This window comes from Giraffa tippelskirchi, chromosome Y (genome assembly GCF_054371585.1).
Source record: "Giraffa tippelskirchi isolate mGirTip1 chromosome Y, T2T-mGirTip1v1.2.pri, whole genome shotgun sequence".
In the NCBI taxonomy this organism is placed as follows: Eukaryota; Metazoa; Chordata; class Mammalia; order Artiodactyla; family Giraffidae; genus Giraffa; species Giraffa tippelskirchi.
Genome location: NC_137290.1, coordinates 10,776,907 through 10,800,641, shown reverse-complemented (window position 1 = coordinate 10,800,641; position 23,735 = coordinate 10,776,907). Strand labels below are relative to the sequence as shown.

Sequence of the window (23,735 nt, the reverse complement as noted above, 5' to 3'; positions counted from 1 at the left end):
GGAGATCGCCAAAAATACAACCAATAATCCACAATATGAGATGGGGGTGACTTTGGACTTCAAAATGCCTTCATAAAAGGCAAACAAGGCTTAGGAGACTGTCTAGCGTAAACAAAACTACAGATACGTTACTAAGTACAACCCCCGCATACACAACTAGACCTAGTGTTGGAGGGAAAAGAATGCCAAAGGGACAGTATGGAGCATACTATTAATATCAAAACCGATACAGGGATAAGGTGAAGTGTGTGTCAGGGCTGAATGCAGGAAGGTGACCACAGCCCCACCCTGAAATAACAGAATATTGCATTTCTCAGGCGATACACACTTAGGTATATTATGTGTAGATATACTGCAATAAATATACATATATATTACATTTTGTTAAAGAAAATACACAAACAGAGAAAATGTTAGCAATTGGCGAATTTGGGTGATCTTTAACCGTCTGTGACTCTCACGTTCTTTTCCAATGTGATTTCTAAGGAGTCCTTCCCAGGAGTGCTACAGGCACTAATAGGAAAGACATTCTCGCAGGCATGTGACACAGGGCCTCCCCTCACCCCTCCTCACGGCTGCCCCTGGTTCTCACCAGGGTCCCTCCAGGCTCCCTTCTGGCCTGTTAAGAAGCCCAGAGACAGAGCAGATGCCTCGTTGGCCAAGGGTGAGTCACGTGCCCAGCCCAGGTACAATCACAGGGAACCTTGGCACCGCCGGCTCTGATTGGTCGGGGCGGACCTGGAGCTGGTCTGAGGATGGGATCAGATCCATCCAAAGAGCATGGAGACACGTGGTCTCCCCGGAAAAGTCAAAGTGGTTAGTAGGAAAAAGAAGAATGGTACCCAGGTAGACAAGGCCATACTTGCCTCCACAGGAGGGACCGTTCCCTAATTCATTCCTTCATTTAATCAGCCCGTGTGTATACAGAGCCTGACACCGGTTACACCTGATCTAGACAGGGGATGTGTCACTGAACAACACGGGGGTTCCTGCTGGCATCCTCCCCCTGAACTACTCTCCTAAGGGAGACAGATTAGGAGCAAATAGATACACAGTGTAATCTCAAGTAGCAGTAATAGTGCTGAAGAAACTCAGCAAGGCAAGGCATCGGGGAGGCAGTGTCAAGGGCGGCTTCATGAAGGAGGTGACACAGGAGCAGAGGTTGGAATCAGCAAAGAGAAGGAGGCAGGAAAGAGGGCAGCACCCTCAAGGAAAACCATCCCCTCCACAGGAAGGGGTCCCATCTGGGACGGCGGAGGGGCACAGGGCACCCAGGCACCCAAGGGTCTCTGCTGGGCGGAGAGGCTGGCCGATAAGCCTGACCTCTCAGGCCCAGGGTTCTCTGGGCAAAGGAGAAAACAACTAGACCCACCATGCCACACGTCGGCGCCCGTTTGGCTGACACTCTTGCGTTCTTTCCGGTGGGCCCCCTTTGCCGACCGGTAGTGCTCTCAAAAGGCAGGGCTGAGCGAGGAAGAAAGAGGCATGAGGCTATCTCGCCCACTGAGGCTTGAGAAACTCGATAATAATAAGATGCTCATCAGGAAACCAGTGAAGACGGCTAATACCTGTGGAGTACCTGTTATGTGTCAGGTGTGCTTTTAAGTGTTTTGCAGGCATTAGCTTGTTTGGCTGTTCATAATAACTCTCTGAGATGGGCACTATATTCCTCCAACTTAGCAATAAGGAAACAGAGAGCTTAGGACCCTTGTGGGAGTTTGCACAGTAGTGCCTGCAGAGATGCATGAAGTTGCATCCTGAAGGTCCCCAGGGAACAGACAGGGCTTGTCAGTGAGTGGAGAGGCTAGAGTTAGACAACAGGAGCTCTGGAGATAGTGACGCCCTGGGGCGCCCGTGCCCAGGAGGAAGGCACAGCTGATACACAGGTGCCAGTGGGGCACGTCTCTCCAGAAAACACTAGAGTTTCCTCGAAGAAGACAGACATGTCAATTTGGAGTCAGAGTTCCTGCTATTTCAAAGCCGCGCACAAATCCGTCTATTTCCTTACACACGCCTCCACTCCTGGCCTCTCTCTGGAGGAGCATCCAGGCCACCTGTGCAAACGTCCCCTCGGACACTGCCATCTCCCTTTCTAAACATATTGTCCTGGATCCACTCCCCTGTGTAATGTGACCCAAGTAGAGTCCTGTTTCTACTTGCATATATTGTCATCATCAAACACTGGGAATAACCCAAATGGCCACCTGCACGAACCTGGTTAAGCTTCCCTGATGGCTCAGTGGTAAAGAATCTGCCTGCCAGTGCAGGAGACACAGGAGACCTGGGTTCAATCCCTGGATCCAGGAAGATCCCTGGGAGAAGGAAATGGGAACCCACCCCAGTATTCTTGCCTGGAGGATTCCATGGACAGAGGACCTTGGCAGGGTTACAGTCTGAAGGGTAGCAAAGAGTCAGACATGACCGAAGCAACTGAGCACACACACATAGCACAGAGAGACTATGGAATCCCAGGCAGCTGGAACACAAACCAGGCATCCTGAGGGGGAGAGTCCTCGAGATGGACAGGGGACACAGTGCTTAAGGTCAAAGACCCCCAGGCCAGATGGCCAGGGTTCCGATCCCACTGTGAGCTGATGATTCACACTTGTCACCCTTCAGATTTCCCATCTGAAAAGGCGGTAATTCCTGTCCCTCCCTCACTGTGAAGCATGTGTGACTGGATGTGTGGAAAGACTTGGGACTGTGACTGGAAGATTCTGTGTCAGATCAGAACTAAATGAAACAAGACCCAGTATGAATGAAAGTGGCATGTGTAGTATGCACCCGTATATCAGATATAAATACACAGTAACAGATACATACACATCCTTGTCTCCATGAGTGAGCATAGAACATTCTAGAAAGCTGGACAAGGAGCTAGAAAGTAGCTATGTCTGGGGAAGGAACTACAAAGCTGAGCGACGGAGAGGCATGCCTGTTGTTTTGTGTGATGGTTATAGGCTCTGAGAGATTTGATAAAATACGTGGGGAAAGACATGGTGGATTGCGGCAATATCTGGCGTACCATCATCACGTCAGCTACAATGACTGGGTGTCCCCAGCGCCCCCCCTCCTTAAGAGGAGCCAGTGGGAGATACTTGGGGTTGGGGCCAGTCTTCAGGGTCATCCCTTCCCCATCAGCCTTTCCCTGAGGCCCTCCCCACTCCTGCCTGCCCACAGTTTCCGCCCCACGTGTGTCTCACCTCATCTCTGTGGAGGCCTGGTCTGCACCTCCTCCCTTTCCTGGCCCCTGCTGGTGTTCAGAGGCAGCATGGTGACTCCACTGCTGCTCCCTGTGAACAGGAGAGACAGCAGTCAGTGCCTGGGTGGCAGAGCCAGGGGGCCCGGGTGTGAACCCAGAGGTCGGGTGCACTCAGACAGCTCCATCCCCTCCGCATGTCTCCAGGTCCCCAACATCCAAGGAACCAAGGGGACGTGTTGACAATGCCTCCCTCCTGGTTCCGTCCAAAGCCCAGCATGTGATCTGGGGAGACCGGTTGTCATGGAGCCTGGCAAGGACAGGGGCAGGGCTCGTGGTACCTGGGACTTACCCCCTCTAAAACTAGAAAACCTGTGACATAAAGTGCTGGGGACAGGAAGCTGCAGCTTGGCTAAGTGGGAATCAAAAGGGCCTCAGGAGTCTGGCATACAGCAGGCACTCAGTAATTGCACTCCTGGGGCATTCCCAGGGCTGTCTTTCAGCTCCTTCCCAGGGCTACCAGGCAGTCTGACCGAGGGGTTCAGACAGGCCCTCCCCTCCCTGTCCTCGGGGCCATCCAGGTCCACATCAGGACTGTGGTCAATGGGAGGGGCTGAGCCCCAGACCCCTCAGCACAGCCCGGGGGAGGGGCCGGCCCTGCAGGGAGGCTTCTCTGCACAGGCTCAGTGTGGGGTCATCACCTCCGGCCAGCATTGCCCTGGGCAGGACTTGGGCCAGCGTGTCTGGGGGTGAGAACTGGGGGGATTCCAGCCTGCCAGTCACTAGCTGAGAGAGCTCAAGGTTTACCAACAGCACAAGAAAGCACAGCACACTGAGATTTGAGTTTCAGACACACAGATCGTTTTTTAGAATAACTATCTCCAAACACTGCATGGGTCGTGTCCTACATGACATAAAAATTCATTTTGTGTTTATTCTGCTAAACTGTGTTTCAGTATTGGCATGTCCCATGGACTACTTTCCATGTACTTGTACTAAAAGGTAATTCATTCTTCAACTGAAATTTCAATTTAAGTATTTACCATGTGTTTTACCTGGGATGCCCCAGTTTGGGGGTATTTAACCTCTTGTGCTGTCAGCTTTCCCATCCACAAAATGAGCAGAATGATGAAACGTGAGGATTACATAGAATTAAATGCATGTCAAGTGTTGAGAACACAGTCTGACCCAGACTCAGGCAGTCCCGTGTCGGATCCAACTCTATCGCTGTTGGTGGCGGGGGTGGGTCAGGAGGCCTCCCCCCCACCGTCTCCTACGCACCTTCCCTGGATCACTGTCTCTAACCCTGGGACCCTCCAGCCTGACCTCTGACCTCTGATCTCTCCCTCATCAGTCCAGGGCCTCGTTCTGGGCCAGGTTGTCTGGGGGAGAGAAACCCTGCGGGAGGGAAAAGGCCCCTGGGTCACCAAGCAGCTGAGGCACAGGGACAAGGTGCTGGTCAGTAGGGCATGTGGGCTTCAGAACTGGGGCAGCCCTCCAGGACCCTCAGAGCTGGGACAACCCCCCAGGAACGGGGAGACCCCCTCGGGTCCTCTCACGCACTCTGGCTCTCCATGACGTGCTCCAAGCATCTGGGGCACCAGGTGCACCCAGAAGTTTATTGGAAAGAACCGAGAGCCGCAGGCAGACACACTGCCCTGCAGCCCCAGAGGGGAAGACATAAGAGCTGTGTGCCCACCGTCCCCTCCGGCTGAGCCTGGCCCCCCAGCCCCGGCGCCTCCCCCGGAGGCCGCCCCTCTGACACAAGCTGCCCTGTGCCCACCGTCCCCGCCCACTGACCCCGGCCCACCCGGGCCTGGCCCCTCCCCCAGAGGCTGCCCCTCAGAGAAGCACCCTGACCCCCAAAACCAGACACGACCCCCCAAAGTCCCTGGAGGTCGCCAAGCCCATTTCCGACGGCTGTAGTTAGCAGCACATCATCACAGCCATCCTCCGAGGACCTCCATATGCCTCCAGAAGTTTCTCTGTCCCTATTTGTCCCAACAGGCTCCCCCCAGAGACAATTTCTCAGTCTTCTCTTTGGTCAGGGCTGTGCCTGGACCCGTGATTCCCACCTGACCTCTCCTGTGTCCTGCACAAAGTCCCGCCTCCTCCCCCAAACTAACATGTCCACAGGTCTGTCCCTTGCGCTCCCTAAAACCTGGGGACCAGGACCCAGCTCCCCCTCCGCTGTCCTGCGGGTGGTCACCGCCATCCCCTCTTGCAGATACCCCAGCCTCCTCTGACCACTGCAGTCGTGGCTCCTCCTGGTGACCCCAGAAACACTCAGACTTGGGAGGGGCCGGGAGGCTCAGAAGGTGAGATGGCCCTCAGGGAGGCCTGGTTCCTCAAGGGGTGCCACCGCCCTCCCCATTGGGTCTCAGTGGCCCCCAGGTCGCGCCCCTGCACCCCACTCCCCAGGAGGCCCCCGCACATCCTCCCCGGGTGCCCCTACCCCATGCTCCCCGCGGAGACCCCGCAGCACCATCCTGCCTGAACATGAAAGTTGGAGACCCTTCAGGACCGTGGCCAAGGAACTGATCTCGAGACTATCATTGCGACCTGGGTCTTCCACCCTGGGCGTAGGCGGGATGGGGCCCCAGTGCCTTTGCTTGACGCCCGGACAGGGCTGGCTCTGGGGATGCCCGCGGAGCCTGTGGACAAACGCGAGAGAATGAATGCGGCTGGGTTGCCCAGTCACACAAGGCCCCCGTCCCCGCCCCAACCCCCAGATATTAAGTCAAGAGGTTAACAGGGTCTCTGACAACCGCACGGGCGTCAGAATGTTCACCGCAATTCCGTTATTCGTGGGGAGGGTCCCGGGCCTCTTCCTCCAGGAAGACCCCCAGCCTGCCAGCATCACTGTCCCTCCTATGAGCTGTCCCTACTGGACCTCAGCGCCTGGCCCCTCGCCCAGCGCCCCTCCCCCACTGTGGGGCCAGGCCTTCCTGGGAAAGGCACAGAGGCTCAAGCTTCAGAGACCCAGGGGTGGGTGTCCTGAAGGATTACACACACACAGTGACTCCCTCCCGCGAGCTGACCCCCTGCTCTGGACTCACAGGGGGACACTCTCAACAACTCCCAGCCACACCCCTGGCCCCAGAGTCCCACGTGTGCAAATAAAGACACACTTTGCACTTGTAGATCCTGAAACACACGCAAATGGGCAGTAACACATCGTGAGGTTGAGGAACGCTCAGGCACGCATGCGTGCATACACACACACACACACAGACGTGCAGATACACAAAGCTTCAAATACTGGGTACTTCCAGGCACACACACTCAGGACACACATATTTGCACAATTCAATCTGAAAGGACACTCTATGGGACACCCAGACCACCTCTGTCTGACACCCCAGGCTCAACCCCCAGTCTCACCTGGGGAGCCATCCCACAGAGGCTTCCCGTCTCAGACCACCCCCACCCCTACCCGCAGGTTCACTCGCCTTTACACTCTATCCAGATGGTGTTTTTAAACATCAGAATCACTGCTTTGGACTTACAGGCTTGGTAAACAGTGAAACCTACTAGGAAATCAAATCACACAGATAAGCAGAGAGAAACCCTGGCGTGTCTCTCTCAGACACCCTCGGAGACACCCAGCCGTGCACACGGACACACACATACCCACACCCACACCGCAGTCACAGACATTCCTGGAAAATCAGAGTCACCCCTTCAGCTCGCGGGCCTTTTGGAAACGCTAAGACCCGCTCACAGATCCACACACACAAACGTTCAGGTTTAGGTTCCTGGAGCTTGAAAGAGCAGACAATCCGGGCAGATACACACACAGACACACGCATGTACGGACTTGCAGAAACACCTATTTTCAAACAGACACTTTGGACACGGGGACATAAAGACACAGACGCCTTGGCAGACACGTTTGCAAAGCCGGAATCGGCCTCCAGACACAGGATCGCCTAGGGCTGGACTCGGGGGCCGACGCCCAGTCTCCCCCAGAGGTCGCCCCCCTCAGATGCGCGTCCCCGGCGCGCTCCAGGCACCCGCCGGCCGCAGGCGCGGGCGCGGAGACACACGAGGCTCCATAACGCTCCGGCAAGCACGCTTCTCGCCAGCTTGCTCTGGTGCCCCCGAAAGGCTCCGGAGGGGTTGCACGCCCCGCCCCACTCCCCCAGACCCCCGTCTAGGCTCCCCCGAGTCAGCCTCCTGAGCTGCCTCCGGCCGTTCCGGAAGGAGGCCCCGGCCCTGCCGCCTCCCCAGAGCGCCTCGTCCCCCAAGGGAGCCGCGCGGCCCACAGACCCGCGCTCCTACCTCCTGGCGTCTTCGGGCCGGGCGCCTGCTCCTCCTGCACCTGCCCAGGGAGGAGGCCCAGCCAGGCCTTCACCCACAAGGCCCAGTCCTCCTCGCTGCCCTCCAGCCTGCTCTCTTCCCGGCGGCCCGAGGAGCCCTCGGACCACGAATCGCCCGCCTCGCGCCTCAGAAGGGTCTGAGGACTGCGGCCGCCCTCGGGGAGCCGCGGGCTCCTCGGGGGCCTCCTCGGCGCGCGCGCCCGCGCCCCGCCGCCGGAACGCACCCGCACCTCCTGGCGGGCCGCCTCCGCCCTCCCCGCGGCGACCCCGCAGCGCCAGCCCGCGGCCCGCCGCCCGCCGCCCTTCGCCCGCCGCCCCGCACTGCACACTCGCCCGGACGGCGCAGACCCTTCGGAGCCCCGGCAGCGACTCGGCTCTGGGCTGCCCAGAGGCACAGAGTCGGGGCGGGCCGGCCCCGGGCCGCTTCCTGGCGTCCCGCGGGGGCGGTGAGGGCGGTGGGTTCCCGGAAAACCCTCCTGGGGACACCCTGGACAAAAGCACGGAAGGAGCGGCTCCAGACCAACGACCCCGCCCGGGCCCACAGGGACTCAGATCAGGTGGGTATAACAGTGCCCAAAACAGACAGCAAGTGCTAGTGCTGGCTGTGGTTTTATTACCAGGGTTGGAGGGTTGGAAATGTTGCTTTCATACCTGCTCTGTGAGCCCAGCGTCCCTGGAATATTGTCTCCCTGGCGGGGGGTCCACCTGGGCCCCCCGCCCCCAGCGCCCCTTCCCCTCCCCGACCTCGACCCAGCCTGGGCCCAGGTCTTCCAGTAGGCAGGTGGGGTTGACAGGGAAGAACCAAGAACCCTGTTATACTGCCGGGCCCAGGTCTTCCAGGAGGCAGGTGGGGTTGACAGGGAAGAACCAAGAACCGTGTTATACTGCCGAGCCGCGGAGACCCAAGGGTCTGGATGCCTGGGGGTCGGGGGGGTGGCACTGATGTCTGGGACCTGGGGGCCTGCCCTGTGCCTACTTCAGATACACAGTGACCCCCAAGGCACACCCACACACTCACTGCTGCTCACAGTGGCCTACTCTCAAACCCCCAAGATGTATTTCTCCTCCATGGACCAGAATCTCCTCCCCTCTTTTTTGATATGCAGATAATTAGAATGAGGACGTTATCTTGGGTATTGACCATGCAGTAGGCACCAACCCAGTGTCTTTACACATGTCGATCCCCTTAATGCTCACGACCACGTGGCCAATTCTGTTATTCTGTCTCTTTCTGAGATAAGAGAACAGAGGCACAGAGTTCCTGTCGCTTGCTTCAGGTCACACAGATCATAAGGAGCCAAGCCAGGATTCAAATCCAAGGAGGCTGACTCTAGAGACTGTGCCAACAGGACTTAGCAGTTAAACAACAACAACAAGCCTCTGTATCAGACTCCTTTGGTGGCAAGCAACAGAAACCCTGATTCAGGGCCTTTGCACTGGCTGTTTCCTCCCCCTGCAGCGCCCTTCCCCCAGGGTTTTTCTGTTGTTGCTTCAATCAGCATCTTTTCCAGTTCTTCCTTGCATGCAGGTATTGTTGACTTCACCGCTTATGAGATATTTATGACAGTTCTTTGGTGCTGGCTGACTTTAAGATTATCACCAGTTTCCAGCCCTCTGTTACTTAGGAAAGCACCCACTCATTTCTGAGAAGTCAAATGATCACCCATGAGCTTCAGCACTTCAGCAATTTAGAAGACTATAGAGCGAGTTTTCTCTTTAAGATAATACATGCATTTCACAAGAATCCCAAGTGGTAACAAGGTGTATTCATTAAAACAAACAAACAAAAAGCCTCTCTCTCTCTACCTTCTACTTTTGAAGTTTTAATTTTGTGGATATTTATAATCTATTCATCTTGAGAAATTTCTTTCAAAAGTTTTGCCTTCAAAAACCAGATTCCAGGGGTACAAGCACATATCCTTCCGACTGATTAAAGGAAAAGCAGGAGAGTCGGTGAGGTGGTGAAACCCCTGGAACTCTTGTGCATTGTTATGGAAGTGTGAATTGGTGCTGCTCTTTAGAAGAGAAAACTGGTGGTTGGCATAACTGCACATATGCACGTCCAACCCCAACAACCCCATTCTTGGGTATATTCCCAGTAGAAATGCGTATTAAGCTAACAGAGGGTGTGTACGAAGATGTTTCACGACACCTCTCACACTGTTGGTGGGAATATAAACTGCTGCCGTCACTCTAGAGAACAGTGTGGAGGTTCCTTACAAACTAAAAATAAAGCTATCGTATGAGCCAGCAATCCCACTCCCAGGCATGTACCTGAAGAAAACTCTACTAGGAAAAGACCCATGCATCCCTATGTTCAGAGCAGCACTGTTTACAACAGCCAAGACATGGAAGAAACCTCAGGGTCCATCAGCAGACGAACGGATGAAGAAGATGTGGTACATATACACAACGGAGTATCACTAAGCCATCAAAAAGAATGAAATTATGCCATTTGCAGCAACATGGATAGACCTCGAGATTATCATACCGAGAGAAGTCAGGCAGAGAAAGACAAATACCTTATAATATAACATATAGATGGAATCTCATAAAAATGAACTTAGAAAAAACAGAAACAGACTTGCAGACATAGAAAACACATACTTACTGAAAGGGAAAGGGGTTGGGGAAGGGATAAATTAGGCCTTTGGGATTAGCAGATACAAACTGCTATATACAAAAATACATAAGGTCCTGCTGCATAGTCCAGGGAGCTCTATCTGATATCCTGTAATGAAAACCAATCTGAACATTCATATTTCTATCCGAATCACTTTGCTGTGCACCAGAAACTAATACAACATTGTCGTAAATCCACTATACTTCTATAAAACAAAACCAAAAATTAACTCATATATATACACGTGCTGTCGCTTCGGTATCACTAAGCCATCAAAAAGAATGAAATTATGCCATTTGCAGCAACATGGATAGACCTAGAGATTATCATACCGAGTGAAGACAGGCAGAGAAAGACAAATATCTTATGATATAACTTATAGATGGAAATTCATACAAATGGATTTAGGAAACAGAAACAGACTCGCAGACATAGGAAACACACTTATACTTACTGAAAGGGAAAGGGATTGGGGAAGGGATAAATTAGGCCTTTGGGATTAGCAGATACAAACTGCTATATACAAAAATACATAAGGTCCTGCTGCATAGCCCAGGGAGCTCTATCTAGTATCCTGTAATGAAAACCAATCTGAAAAATCCTACATACTTCTATCTGAATCACTTTGCTCTGCCCCAAAAACTAATACAACACCGTAAATCCACTATACTTCTATAAAACAAAAACAGAAATGAACTCATTATATATATATATATATGTGCTGTTGCTTCGGCAGTGTCTGCTCTTTGTGACCCTATGGACTGCAGCTTGCCAGTATATATAGGCTTCCCTCATGTCTCAGACAACAAAGAATCTGCCTGCAAATCTATAGGTTAACTCATGTATATATCCGTTCAGTTGAGTCTAGTCACTCAGGCATGTCCAGCTCTTCGCAACCCCACAGACTGTAGCATGCCAGGCCTCCCAGTCCACCACCAACTCCCAGGGTTGACTCAAAGTCACGTCCATCCAGTTGATGATGCCATCCAACCATCTCATCCTCTGTCATCCCATTCTCCTCACACTTTCAATCTTTCCCAGCATCAGGGTCTTTTCAAATGAGTCAGTTATTCACATCATGTGGCCAAAGTATTGGAGTTTCAGCTTCAGCATCAGTGTTTCCAATGAATCATATACACACACACACACATATATATATATATGTAAACCTTACATATATACCTGCACATGTATAAAGAATGTTCCTAACAGGTCCATTCGTAATAGTCCCAAAGTGCCAGCTACCCAAATGCCCACAGAATTTCTCAGCTTTTGTGCTGGGAATCCATTTGTTTAAGGTCTGATGAGAGTCCATCCTTAAGGGTAAGGACCAGCCTCAACACACAGGCCAGGCGGGGTGTGTTTCGGCAAGTGTGTGCCCAATCCAAAAGAGTGTCATTTGCCACCATCTTGGGGGTTTTGTGAGTAGGCCATTGTGAGCAGCAGTGTGTGGGTGTTTGGGAGAGGGGTGACCGCGTGCCTGGGGGTCACTGTGCATTTGGTGATTCTGCAGTGTGGGACCCCAGCCCCCAGCCCTTCCTATCCCCACCCCCAGGCATCCAGGCCCTTGTGTCTCCGAAGCTTGGCAGTATAACATGGTTTTCCCCTGTCAACCCCACTTCTGGCCTCCTGGAAGACCTGGGCCCGGGCAGGGACAAGGTAGGGGAGGGGAGGGATGAGGGTGGGGGCCCAGGGGGAACCCCCCGCCAGGGAGACAGTGATGCCAGGACGTTAGGCTCACAGAGTGGGTGTGAGGCCAGAATTTCCAGTCCTCCAACCCTGATAACAACAAACTTGTTTCAGGCAGTTTTAACCGCTCGATCTGAGAAACCGTGTGGAGTGGGGGTGTTCGGGGGTTGTGAGCCGCTCCTTCCCCGCTTTTGTCCTTGTGGTCCCCAGGCACCTTTTAGGAAAAAGGTCCCTTTTCCTAAAAGGTGCCCTTTTCCTAAATAATTGAAGCAGATGTACAATGCGTATCAGTTCAGTTCAGTTCAGTCGCTCAGTCGTGTCCGACTCTTTGCGACCCCATGAATTGCAGCACGCCAGGCCTCCCTGTCCATCACCAACTCCCAGAGTCCACCCAAACCCATGTCCATCGAGTCGGTGCAATGCATGTAAGGGAGGCCAAAAAGATGCTATTTTAGTGAGTTCGAGTTTGCTCAAACTTATGTCCACTGAGTCGGTGATGCCATCCAACCATCTCATCCTCTGCTGTCCCCTTCTCCTCCCGCCCTCAATCTTTCCCAGCATCAGGGTCTTTTCCAGTGAGTCAGTTCTTCCCATCAGGTGTCCAAAGTATTGGAGCATCAGCTTCAGCATCAGTCCTTCCCATGAATATTCAGGGTTGATTTCCTTTAGCATAGACTGGTTTTGTCTCCTTGTGTTCAGGGGACTCTCAGGAGTCGTCTTCAGCACCATGTATGAGACCTCGGCAAACTGTTTAACCTCTGTGCCTCAGTTTTTCTATCTGTGAAAGGGGGAATGATAAAATGGGTCCTGCCTCCTGGGGTGGTTCGGAGAATTAAGTGTGTCATGTGCAAAGAACTCACTCGGGTTGGTATCTGGCTTTCAAGAACCAATATTTATCTTTTAAACATTTTTTAAAATGTGGACCATTTTTTAAATTTTTTATTGAATTTGTTTTACAATATAAGTTCTCTTTTATTGGTTTTTTTTTTTTTTTTTGGAACAACGCATGTGGGATTTTATCTCCCCGAACAGTGATTGAACCTGCACCCCTGCATTGGAAGGGGCAGTCTTAAGAAACGATATTTAAATCCTCGTTATCATTCTGCTGATGTAGTATCAGGTTAACCCATGCATGAGCCGGAATGGCTTCCCTAGATCTCAATATGTGAAAACTTCTTTATTTCCAAAAGCCACAAGGAAAATGTCAGGCCTGTGACGCTGAGTTTCTGGATCCCTCCCCTGTCCTGGGGCTACCCATGTGGCCCAGTGGTAAAGCATCTGCCTGCCAGTGCAGGAGATATAAGTTTGATCGCTGGGTCAGGAAGAATCCTGGAGGAGGAAATGGCAACCCACTCCAGTATTCTCGCCTGGAGAATCCCCTGGACAGGGGAGCCTGGTGGCTACAGCCCTCGAGGTCTCAAAAAGTCAGAGGCCTCTCAGCATGCCCACACACACACACAAAAAGGAAACCGAAATCAGCCATCCTCTGTAACATAGGCAGGACTGAATTAAAGATTAGTATGGCTAGGCTCCTAAAAAACAAACAAAAAGAAACAGACAGACAAAACCACACATGCGTGATTTGTCGTCCCTGGAAGTCTGAAAATCTAATATCTGCAGAGTCTGGGCAAAGACATCCAGCGAATTATTAGTGAATTAGTGAATCCAGCCAACTGATAGAACAGGGAGTGATGGGGGCCCTGGAGAAACGGAATCTGTTGCAATGAGGCGGCCTCTCCAAGCTCCTGCCAACTGGTGTTGGTGGACCAAGCACTGCCAGATTCTCTGATACTTTTCAAGAGAACCCAAATTCCAGGTTGTTATTTAAACTTCTTGACTTGGCAGTTAACTCAACTATCAAGGGCTTCTCAGGTGGTGGTAAAGAACCTGCCAAGGGCTTCTCAGGTGGTGGTAAAGAACCTGCCCGCCAATGCGGGAAGACAAAAGAGACTCGGGTCCATTCCCTGGGTTGGGAAGATCCTAACCAACCAGAGGGAAGAAGAAAAGGAAATGGCACTGTGCATGTCAAATACCCACCTCCAAGGCTCAATCCTAGCCCAGCCACGTACCAGCTGTGTGATGTTAGGCAAGTTGCTTAACCTCTCTGTGCTTTGGTTTCTTTATCTGCAACATGTAGGAATAACAATGTCCCCTCACCCACCATAGAATTGTCATCCTGCTGCTGCTGCTAAGGCGCTCAGTCGTGTCCAACTCATGGACCTCAGCTTACCAGGATCCCCCGTCCCTGGGATTCTCCATGCAAGAACACTGGAGTGGGTTGCCGTTCCCTTCTCCAATGCATGAAATTGAAAAGTGAAAGTGAAGTCGCTCAGTCCTGCCCGACTCTTAGAGAGCCTGTGGACTGCAGCCCGCCAGGCTCCTCCGTCCATGAGATTTTCCAGGCAAGAGTACTGGAGTGGGGTGCCATCGCCTTCTCTGAGAATCATGAGGATTAAGTAAAGTTAGTACAGGTGTAACTGTGAGAATTGTGCCTGGTATGTAAAACCCTGTGTCTCTACTGCTTTCTCCAAATGGGTGAGTCTGTGTTTCTCAGAACTGTGTGGGACGGGCTCTTCATGGATATAAATAACAATGCTGCAAACATCATGATTGGGGACTTCCCTGGGGGTCCAGTTGTGAAGAATCCGCCTGCCAATGCCGGGGGCCCAGGTTCAATCCCTGGTCTGGGAAGATTCCACAAGCTGCAGGGCAGCTGAGCCCGTGCGCCAGCCGCGACTGCTGAGCCCGTGTGCTCTAACTACTGAAGCCTGTGGACTCTGGAGTCTGTGCTATGCAACAGAGAAGCCGCCGCCATGAGAATGCCACACATCGCAACCCCAGGATAGCCCCCGTTCGCTGCAGCTCGAGAAGGCCCTTGTGCAGTAACGAAGACCCCGTGCAGCCAAAAGCAAACACATAACTTAAAAAGCATCACAATCTGAAGCAGTGGAGAGGAGCAGACACCCTGGGTTTGAGCCATCGGCCAACGCGACACGTCAGCTCAGCTGCTGAGTGGCATGGAAGCATCGCTTCGGGGGTAGGATGAGATTTTAGCAACTGCCTCTCCATGAGCACTGCCCGCAGTATTTCCATCCTGCCGTCTCACAGCTCTGGCTGACATGACTCCACTCACGGGGATCTCACGTAGAACAGTGCTTATTCAGGCAAGGATGGCCATGCTCCCCTAAAAGGTATCTATGGCACCATCTGGGGACACTTTTGGGTAGAGACAGGGGATATTGGTCAACCTCCTGCAGTGCACAGGACCACCCCCCAGCAAAGACGGATCCAGCTCCCATGCAACAGAAGCACCAAGCTGGCCGCTTTGACCCCTCAGTCTGGAATCCCTGATGCTGCATCAGCAGAGTGACAACGAGGATTTAAATATCCTTTCCTAAGAATTCCCCTTCCCATGTGGGGGGTGCAGGTTCAAGGCCTGGTCAGGGAGATAAAATCCCACATGCCTTGTGACCAAAAAAACCCATAAAACAGAACCAATATTGTAAAAAAAAAAAAAAAAAAAAAAAAAAAACCTCAATAAAAATGGTCCACATTTAGAAAATCTTTAAAAAAATAAATAAACATTGCTTCCTGAGAGCCAGATACCAGCCTGAGTGAGTGCTTTTCCATATGAGACACTTAATTCTCCCAACCACCCCAGGAGGCAGGACCCATTTTTTCATTCCCCCTTTCACAGATAGAGAAATGAGGCACAGAGGTTAAACAATTTGCCGAGGTCTCATACACGGTGCTGAAGACGACTCCTGAGAGTCCCCTGAACAGCAAGGAGACCAAACCAGTCCCTCCTAAAGGAAATCAATCCTGAATAGTCATTGGAAGGACTGACGCTGAAGCTGACGCTCCAATACTTTGGTCACGTGATGCGAAGTACTGACTCACTGGAAAAAGACCCTGATGCTGGGGAAGATTGAGGGCAGGAGGAGAAGCGGAAAACAGAGGATGAGATGGTTGCATGGCATCACTGACTCAATGGACATGAGTCTGAGCAAACTCGAACTAACTAAAATAGCATCTTTTTGGTCTCCCTTATATGCATTGTACATCTACTTCAATTATTCAGGAAAAGGGCACCTTGACCAGAAATAATGTCCATGTTAAAAATAAAGATTAAGGACCCTCCTTCTGGGTCACCATGTTTGTTCTTCTTTGATAGGAAGACTCCCTTCCCAGGTGCCAGGTCCACACTGACTCGATATGTATGTGCTGGTCTCTCTTTTAACACTGAAGAAATATAACCCCCCTGACTGGTTTAATGTTTTTGTTCTGTTGTTTTTCAGTGGCTGAGTTATGTCTGACTCACTGTGACATCATGGACCGCAGCACACTAGGATTCCCTGTCCGCCATCTTCCCGAGTTTGCCCAAACTCACGTCCATCGAGTTGGTGATGCCATCCAACCATCTCTTCCTCTGTCGCCCCCTTCTCCTCCCGCCTTCCATCATTCCCAGCATCAGGGTCTTTTCCAGAGAGTCGGTTGTTCACATCAGGTGGCCAAAGTATTGGAGATTCTGCTTCAGTCCTTCCAATGAATACTGAGGGTTGATTTCCTTTAGGATTGACTAGTTTGATCTTCTTGCGGTCCAAGGGACTCTCACGAGTCTTCTCCAGCAACACAGTTCAAAAGTTATCAATTCCTCAGCACTCAACCTTCTGGCAGCCTTTGTTCTGACAATATATAAAACTGTGCTGAAAACTTGGAGCAGCTTGTCAGAATAATCTGGGAAGATGACTTTCAGGTTGGCCATGTTCGCCTTATAGAAATCAACACTTTTTTCTGTCGTAAGTAAACACAACTCTTCTCTCTTCTTATTATAGGCTCATATTATTTTCATTGGTGCTGCTTGGCATACACAGCAGGATATCCGAAAAGCCCACCTGAGTTCACCTGGAGTCTACTTTGGACCAGTGCTCGGTACCAAGCTCGGGGCCCTTGAGCCCCTTCGGCATCACAGCGCCCTCAGGTGACTCTGTGAGTTTTCCCTTGTATCTGTCGCTCAGTTGTTAAGTCGTGTCCGCCTCTTTGCGACCCCATGGACTGCAGCACGCCAGGCTTCCCTGTCCTTCACTATCTCCCAGAGTTTGCTCAATCTCATGTCTGTTCAGTCGATGATGACATTCAACCCCCTCCTGTGCAGTCACCTCCTTCTCCTCCTGCAACATCTGGATCTCCTTATATTAAGTGATGGTCCACTGAAGAGAGAGATGGTCCTTTTTTCTAGGCAAAGGACCTAGGCGGAAGTTCCAGGTAGGAAGGCCTGGAATTTTGGTGTGAACCGGGTTGGCGTTTTTTTTTTTTTTTTTAATGTGGCTTAAAACAGGAAATCTAATTTTTGATTTGCATTCTGTAATAGAATGAAACTAAAAGAAAGCAGGAGACAGTGCTACCCAGTGAGGCGCCACCCTCTGGAGCACCAGCTGGCTTCTACAATTGGTAGGGAGAACTAAGATCCCGTAGGTCATGTGGTATGGCCAATCCTGCCCCACCCCACAAGAAAAACCAAAGCCCAAGTAAACAAACGACGAAGCCTATGGTCAACTGATCCAAACCAGTCTTCTGTCTGAAAGGCTGAAGTGGGCCAGGTATCATGCCAGTGGGTCCTGTACTTCTTCCCTCTTTCAGGGTCCCCCCTGGAGGAGACCTGAGAATCAGATGGCCTGGTCCCAGCACTGGAACCAGAGTGAGAGGAGATTCAAAACTGAGGCTGGGGGCGGGGTATCGGGGTGGTATTTATAAGTTGTGTCTATACCTGTGCTCACATACTTAATGCTATGCTTTTCCTGCATTTTCCTTCGGAGAATCTGTGGCCCCCACCTGCCTCTGGAAGCACAGGGTTTGGCTAGCTTGAGTGCATGCCGCGGGGCAACACTAGGAATAGTAACCCCATCCCTAGGATGCTGGCGTTTGGGGGAATTATAACCAACGAGAAAAAGCCTACACAACGAAGCCTACAACTGCAACAGTATGTGGGAATAACTAAGGAAAACTGATGAGAAAAACAAAAGCTTTGTTGAGAACACAAAGCTTTACCAGTTGATAAGAATGCTTGAATATATAAAAGAACATCATATTCCTGGATGCTAATAAATGTAACAATGTCAATTCTTCCTGATTTGTGAAGTTCACTTCAATAATCATCAAAAAGCTGTTTTTAGTTGGTAAACAAACTTTTTATCCAGAAGAGTAACCATCATATCTTTCTCATATAAGTACACATACATATAAATACACTTTTTAAAGGTACAATGACAGAAAGCTCATCTAAGTCTATACACAAGTTAAAAACATAGATCTAGGATGCGTAAAGGGTGACAAAACAATTTGGATGATACAGATATACAACTGTATTATAAAATAACATATTATGACTTGATGTGTCATTTATTAAAATTGATGTTGGGGCAGTTAATGGGAGACCATTTTTATTTTCACATAATACATTCAAAGTAAATTCAGTAACAGTTAAAGTATATTTTATAAATAATAAAAACTGCAGAATAAAACATTAATGTTTAGAGGTGGTTAGATTTTGTAGGTTTAGAAAAGATAGCAGAAGAATTGAGCTATATAAAAATTGAAACCTTCTGAAAAAAATTATCGAAACAAACTGGGGGAAAATGTTTATGGCCAAAATGAAGACAGATAATATCCTTATTATATAAAGACACTGCTCAAATAGATTGGAAGATATTAAAGCCACACAGACAATGAATGCAAAGAGGAGAAATACAATTGCTTAAGAAGCTCAGAGGAAACTATTCAGTGTCCTTAAAAACGAAATAAATAAAATTAAAATTAGATGTCCCTTCTCTTGTTAAACTAGCAAAGGTGAAAAGCACCATCATGAGTTAATAGCGGCAGTGCAAATCGATATGTTTTCGAATGAAAACTTAGATGTGTATCAGGAACCTTAGACAAGTATACCCCTTCTAATACAATGAATCCCCTTCTGATACAGGAACTACCTTTTGGCAAAATCTTAAAAGACTCCTAAGTTTAGAAAAATATTTTAAGGACCAAAATGTTCATCACAGTATCCTTTACAATTGTGAAAAACCAGAACTAAATGAAACATTCAAACAGAGGGGAGGGCCACACAGATAAATCTCTGGGCATACTCTGCAGCTATCAGCAAGGTGAAAACGACTTCCCGGGGACAGAGCAGTGTGTGAGGTGTACGGTTACATGGAAAAAAACATGCCATGCACACATGGGATGATCACAGCTAAATGAAAACTATAACCATCTTAAAATAGGTAACACGCCCACATGTGTCAGTAGGTGAGACCGAACAGAGGTACCACAGAAGCCAGACTTCCTCCCCACTACTCCCTACAGGCAAGCACCTCCTTAGTCTGGTGATTAGTTTTAAATTATAAGAAAACAAGAGGACTTCCGTGGCGGTACAGTGGTTAAGACCCTGTGCTTCCCAACACAGGGGACTCAGGTTCAATCCCTGTTTGGGAAACTAAGATCCTGCATGCAGTATGTGCAGCCAAAAAAAAAGAAAACAAACCAAAATGACCAAAATGTTAACGCTGTTTATGGTGTATTGGAGTTGGGGGCAGGGGACAGCAAGGCAGAGAGAGAGAGAGATCTCAGTTCAGTTCAGTCGCTCAGTCGTGTCCGAGTCTTTGCGACCCCATGAACTGCAGCACGCCAGGCCTCTCTGACCATCACCAACTCCCAGAGTCTACCCAAACCCATGTCCATCGAGTCGGTGATGCCATCCAACTATCTCATCCTCTGTCATCCCCTTCTCCTCCCGCCCTCAATCCTACCCAGCATTAGGGTCTTTTCCAATGAGGTAGAGAGATCTACCTTTTCATAAAACTGAAATTGTTTTTAATGAGTCAAGTTAGTGCTCTCAAATGAACAATAGGAATCCTTTTAAAAATCCTTTAAAAAAAAGGAAAACCAGTTTGTGCAAATCAGTAAAAAAGAAAAAAAGCACAGACACAATAATAAAATGGGCAAAAGGCCTAGATTATACACAGAGAAGTTTAAAAGCATACACGGGCAGGAGGGAATTCATGAGGTAGCAAGAATCACTTTTTTGGCTTATCAAACAGGCAAACGTTTTCTTGGTTTAAGTAATAAATGTCCAATGCTGGTAATGTTGTTCAAAGGCTTCTTTATACCAGGCATGGGAAAGCCATTTCTTTGCAAATATGAACTGCTCAGTCTGTCTTATAAGGAGTGCTATGCTGAGAAAGGTTGTGGGCCATTCTTCAGGTTCAGGGCCAGCGTGACTGATTAGCTATACACATCCCTGCCCACCCGCCTCCTGCCCTGCCTGTAGCTGGTGGCTGTGAGTGCTTGCTGCCCCTCAGGAAACAAATTCTGCACCATCTTTTGAGAACCACAGAAATGCTTTTCCTGTCTCATCTGGTAATACCACTTTTTGGAAATCTATCTTCAGAAAACAACTACAAATACAATGCTTTATGATCTGTTCATCCAACCTTTATATCACTGCCATTTTTAAATTGGCATTACAAATTAGTGAGAAAAAGAGAACTCCAAATCTGTAATTATACGAAAAATGTTTACTCAGAAAAATTATTTAAAGTACAGTGAATACTCCAATGTGCTAAGGTGTGGTTGTATCTGACATATGGCTGTGGTCTGTAATTCTGCGGTTTAGCAACTGTCACTAAGAGAACTTTAAAAACACCCCGAGTGCCTACTATGTACCAGGCACTGTTAGGCTCTGTTGTACGGATGAGCTCCAGGCCTTTCAAGAGTTCCAAGGGGAGGCACTGTTACCGCATTTCCTGAGAAAGTGAGGTTAAGCGGCTTCTGAGGAGGGAGCCGGCTCTGGCTTCAGGTCAGCCCGGCTCCAAATCCCACACTCTCCCTGCCCTACCAAGGGGCTCCTCAGCCAGTGAACACAAGCATGGTCCTGGGTGTGTGCTCTGATGAGAGCACCCTGGGGCGGGGGAGTTTATTAGCCTGCTGTGTTTCTGAAATTTTTTTTTTTTAATATGCTTACTACTGTTTAATGAGGAAAGTAAACCTAACAACTGGTAAAATGAGGGTGTGGACAAACTACTTCATCTGTGGATCTTTCCAGGCCTGACATTAGGCCTCTTAATTCCTTAAGCGGGGTTAAGAGTGCAAATTCTTCACAGAGCAACTGTAGTAGTTCTTCACAGAGAGTTGAGTAGTTCAGTTGCTCCCAAGAGAAAAAAAAACAAGTGTACACATCTTTTTGACCTTGAGGAGAGAAGTCCAGGGGTGCTTCCAAAGCCTTCAAGATGCATATACCTTTTGGCCCAGAAGGTCTATTGCTGGGAACTTCTCCTTGGGGAACACAACCACATGCAAAGACATCAGAGCAAGTTGCTGATGGAAATTCCAAGACTCAGGAGGTAATGGGGAAGCAGCGCACATGTACCAGATAAGTTTCAGGTGTACAACACAGGGAGTGAGCATTCTTACACATTCAGCAACAATCACCACAATCAGCACAGTTACCATCTGCCACCACAAAGCTGTCACAACAGTACTGACTATATTCCCTACTTGTACATTACATTCCTGTGACTTATTTTATAGCTAGAAATTTGTACTTCTTAATCCCCTCACTTTTCCGGTCTATCCCCCCATCCTCATATAATACAGTATGTTAATTATAACTAAATAAAAAAAAAAATAAAAGGTTCGCAATGGAATAAAAAAAAAGATATAAAGAACAATAACCCCATTTTCCAAACCTAGAAGTCTAGTGAAATAAACTAGGCCACATCTATGCAACCAAGTATCAGGCAGTCCTGAAAGATGACACTGGGGGATACATTTAGGAATGTGGGAAGATGTTTATGACACATTAGAAGAAAAACCGCCACCTTTAAAATAGTATGTATTTTATTTAAAAATCGAAATAAACCTATACACAGGAAAAAATGTCTGAAAAGTGTATACCTCTTTTAGCAGCAAGTATATCTAAGACAGGGAAATACAAATATTAAAAAAGCAAAACAAAACAAAACCCCAAAACCTCAAAGATGATAGTATTTTCTAATCATCTTCAACGGATAGGTATTACTTGCATAATCAAAGAAAGCTTACAACATGAGTGATTCTACATTAAAAAAATAGCCTGAGTGTAACAGCAGTGCTCAAACTGTCTGATGTATCAGGAATTGGTTGGGAAAAGCCACGAAGAATAGCATTATCCTTGGGGGCCCGCTAGAATAGCAGCAAGAAAAGCAGCAAGGTGAAAGATAACAAGCTGAGGTACCTGCCACCACAGGCAACTAGAGCTCAGCTTGAAAGGTATGGAGGCAGTGGCTTGTGCATATTTTATAAATTCCAACTAGTCCAGGGATGACCGGCAGAGTTAACTACCCACGTTGTCACCGCTGCCATCTGTGGTATGAAAGCAGCATCGTAACAGAGTCAAGTCTGATGCTCCCTGGCTTTCTAGAGTTAAGGTCTCTTAAGAAGCCTTGGCCCAGGACCCTCGACAAATGTTCCACAGCAGACCCCCTTGAGGAGTCTCCATCACCTCTTAATCCAAATATCTAAAGACCAGGATGCAGTAATGGGGGGAGGCACGTAAAGAAAAGTCTAGAAGAGGTGGTGAAGAAGGAACATGCAGCTGGATCATGAAGAGTCCACGGATGGTGAAAACTCTGAAACCTTCCTGCCTGTGAATGGTGCAGTGGCTTGGAGAATGACTTCAAGAGCCTAGACCTTTGGCAGGGGCAAAAAACTTGACCGGGATATGATATAAAGTACACAAAACCACCTACGAGGTATTCTGCCAAAGTAGCCGAAGACGAATCAAACCAAATTCTCCAGAGTTTAGCACTAACTTCCATTTACAGAAAACACAGGGAGAGAGGGACAAGTTAAGGATACCACAGGAAGCAAACAGACACAGTTACAAGGGGGGACATTCCACAGGACAACTGACCTAGTTTCTTCCAGGACTACTGGCTTAATCACACAAAGCTTAAAAAAAAAAAAGAGAGCTAGAATGATGGCTGCCATTGCTGGAGGGAGGGGGAAATGGGGAGTTCTTGTTCCATGGATACAGAATTTGAGTTTTTCAAGATGAAAAGTCCTGAGTATCCACTGCACAATAATGTGGCTCTACTTAACACTGCTGCTGCTGCTGCTGCTGCTAAGTCGCTTCAGTCATGTCCAACTCTGTGCGACCCCATAGACGGCAGCCACCGGGCTCCGACGTCCCTGGGATTCTCCAGGCAAGAATACTGGAGTGGGTTGCCATTTCCTTCTCCAGTGCATGAGAGGGAAAAGTGAAAGGGAAGTCGCTCAGTCGTGTCCGACTCTTAGCGACCCCATGGACTGTGGCCTACCAGGCTCCTCCATCCATGGGATTTTCCAGGCAAGGGTACTGGAGTGGGGTGCCATTGCCTTCTCCACTACTTAACACTACTGACCACTTAAAAACGTCTGAGATGGTTAATTTTATGTCATGTGTTTATCAGAATTAAAAATAAAATTTAAAAACGTGTGCTTCTAAATTTAAACAGTTAAATCTTAATATAAGGAATATAAAAGCTGTTTGCTATACTAGGAATTGGGTGGAGGGAGGGGGGAAATATATTTCTCCATTATTCTTGGGGTCACACAAGGCATTAAGAAAAAGTGAGAAGAGATTGCTTTAGATTAAGAGAAACTTGAAATCAGACAACCAAATGCAATCAATAGAGCACATTTGGATCCAGGTTCAAACAAGCCAGTTATAAAAGGACATCTTGGCAATGACTAGGAAAATCTGATTACGGTCTGGGTAAGACACTTTGTTTGACTTGATTCAAAATTTTCCTTCTTAGGTAAATATACTGAAGTTTAAAGAACAGAGATGACACAATTGAAAGAAAGTGTGCTAATAAGCAAATAATAATTG

The 23,735-nt window shown here is 49.1% G+C and overlaps 1 protein-coding gene across 1 annotated transcript; it reads left to right on the top strand.

Annotated features, from left to right (window-relative positions):
- The first annotated feature begins 4,324 nt into the window (after positions 1 to 4,324).
- On the top strand, positions 4,325 to 17,953 carry LOC145537658 (uncharacterized). Its single transcript, XM_081568513.1, has 7 exons — positions 4,325 to 4,334; positions 4,554 to 4,661; positions 7,188 to 8,078; positions 16,132 to 16,589; positions 16,669 to 16,822; positions 16,989 to 17,098; positions 17,205 to 17,953. Exons 1-4 carry the CDS (start codon positions 4,325 to 4,327, stop codon positions 16,380 to 16,382), a joined length of 1,260 nt encoding a protein of 419 aa, XP_081424639.1. The 3' UTR covers positions 16,383 to 16,589; positions 16,669 to 16,822; positions 16,989 to 17,098; positions 17,205 to 17,953.
- Positions 17,954 to 23,735: the final 5,782 nt, after the last annotated feature.

Bases quoted from the DNA above. Each gene is read 5' to 3' on its own strand.
- LOC145537658 (XM_081568513.1), top strand. The intron at 4,662-7,187 runs GTAGGGCATGTG...CGCCCCCCTCAG, and splicing joins CAGGGACAAGGTGCTGGTCA to ATGCGCGTCCCCGGCGCGCT. The intron at 8,079-16,131 runs GTGGGTATAACA...GTTGTTTTTCAG, and splicing joins CCCACAGGGACTCAGATCAG to TGGCTGAGTTATGTCTGACT.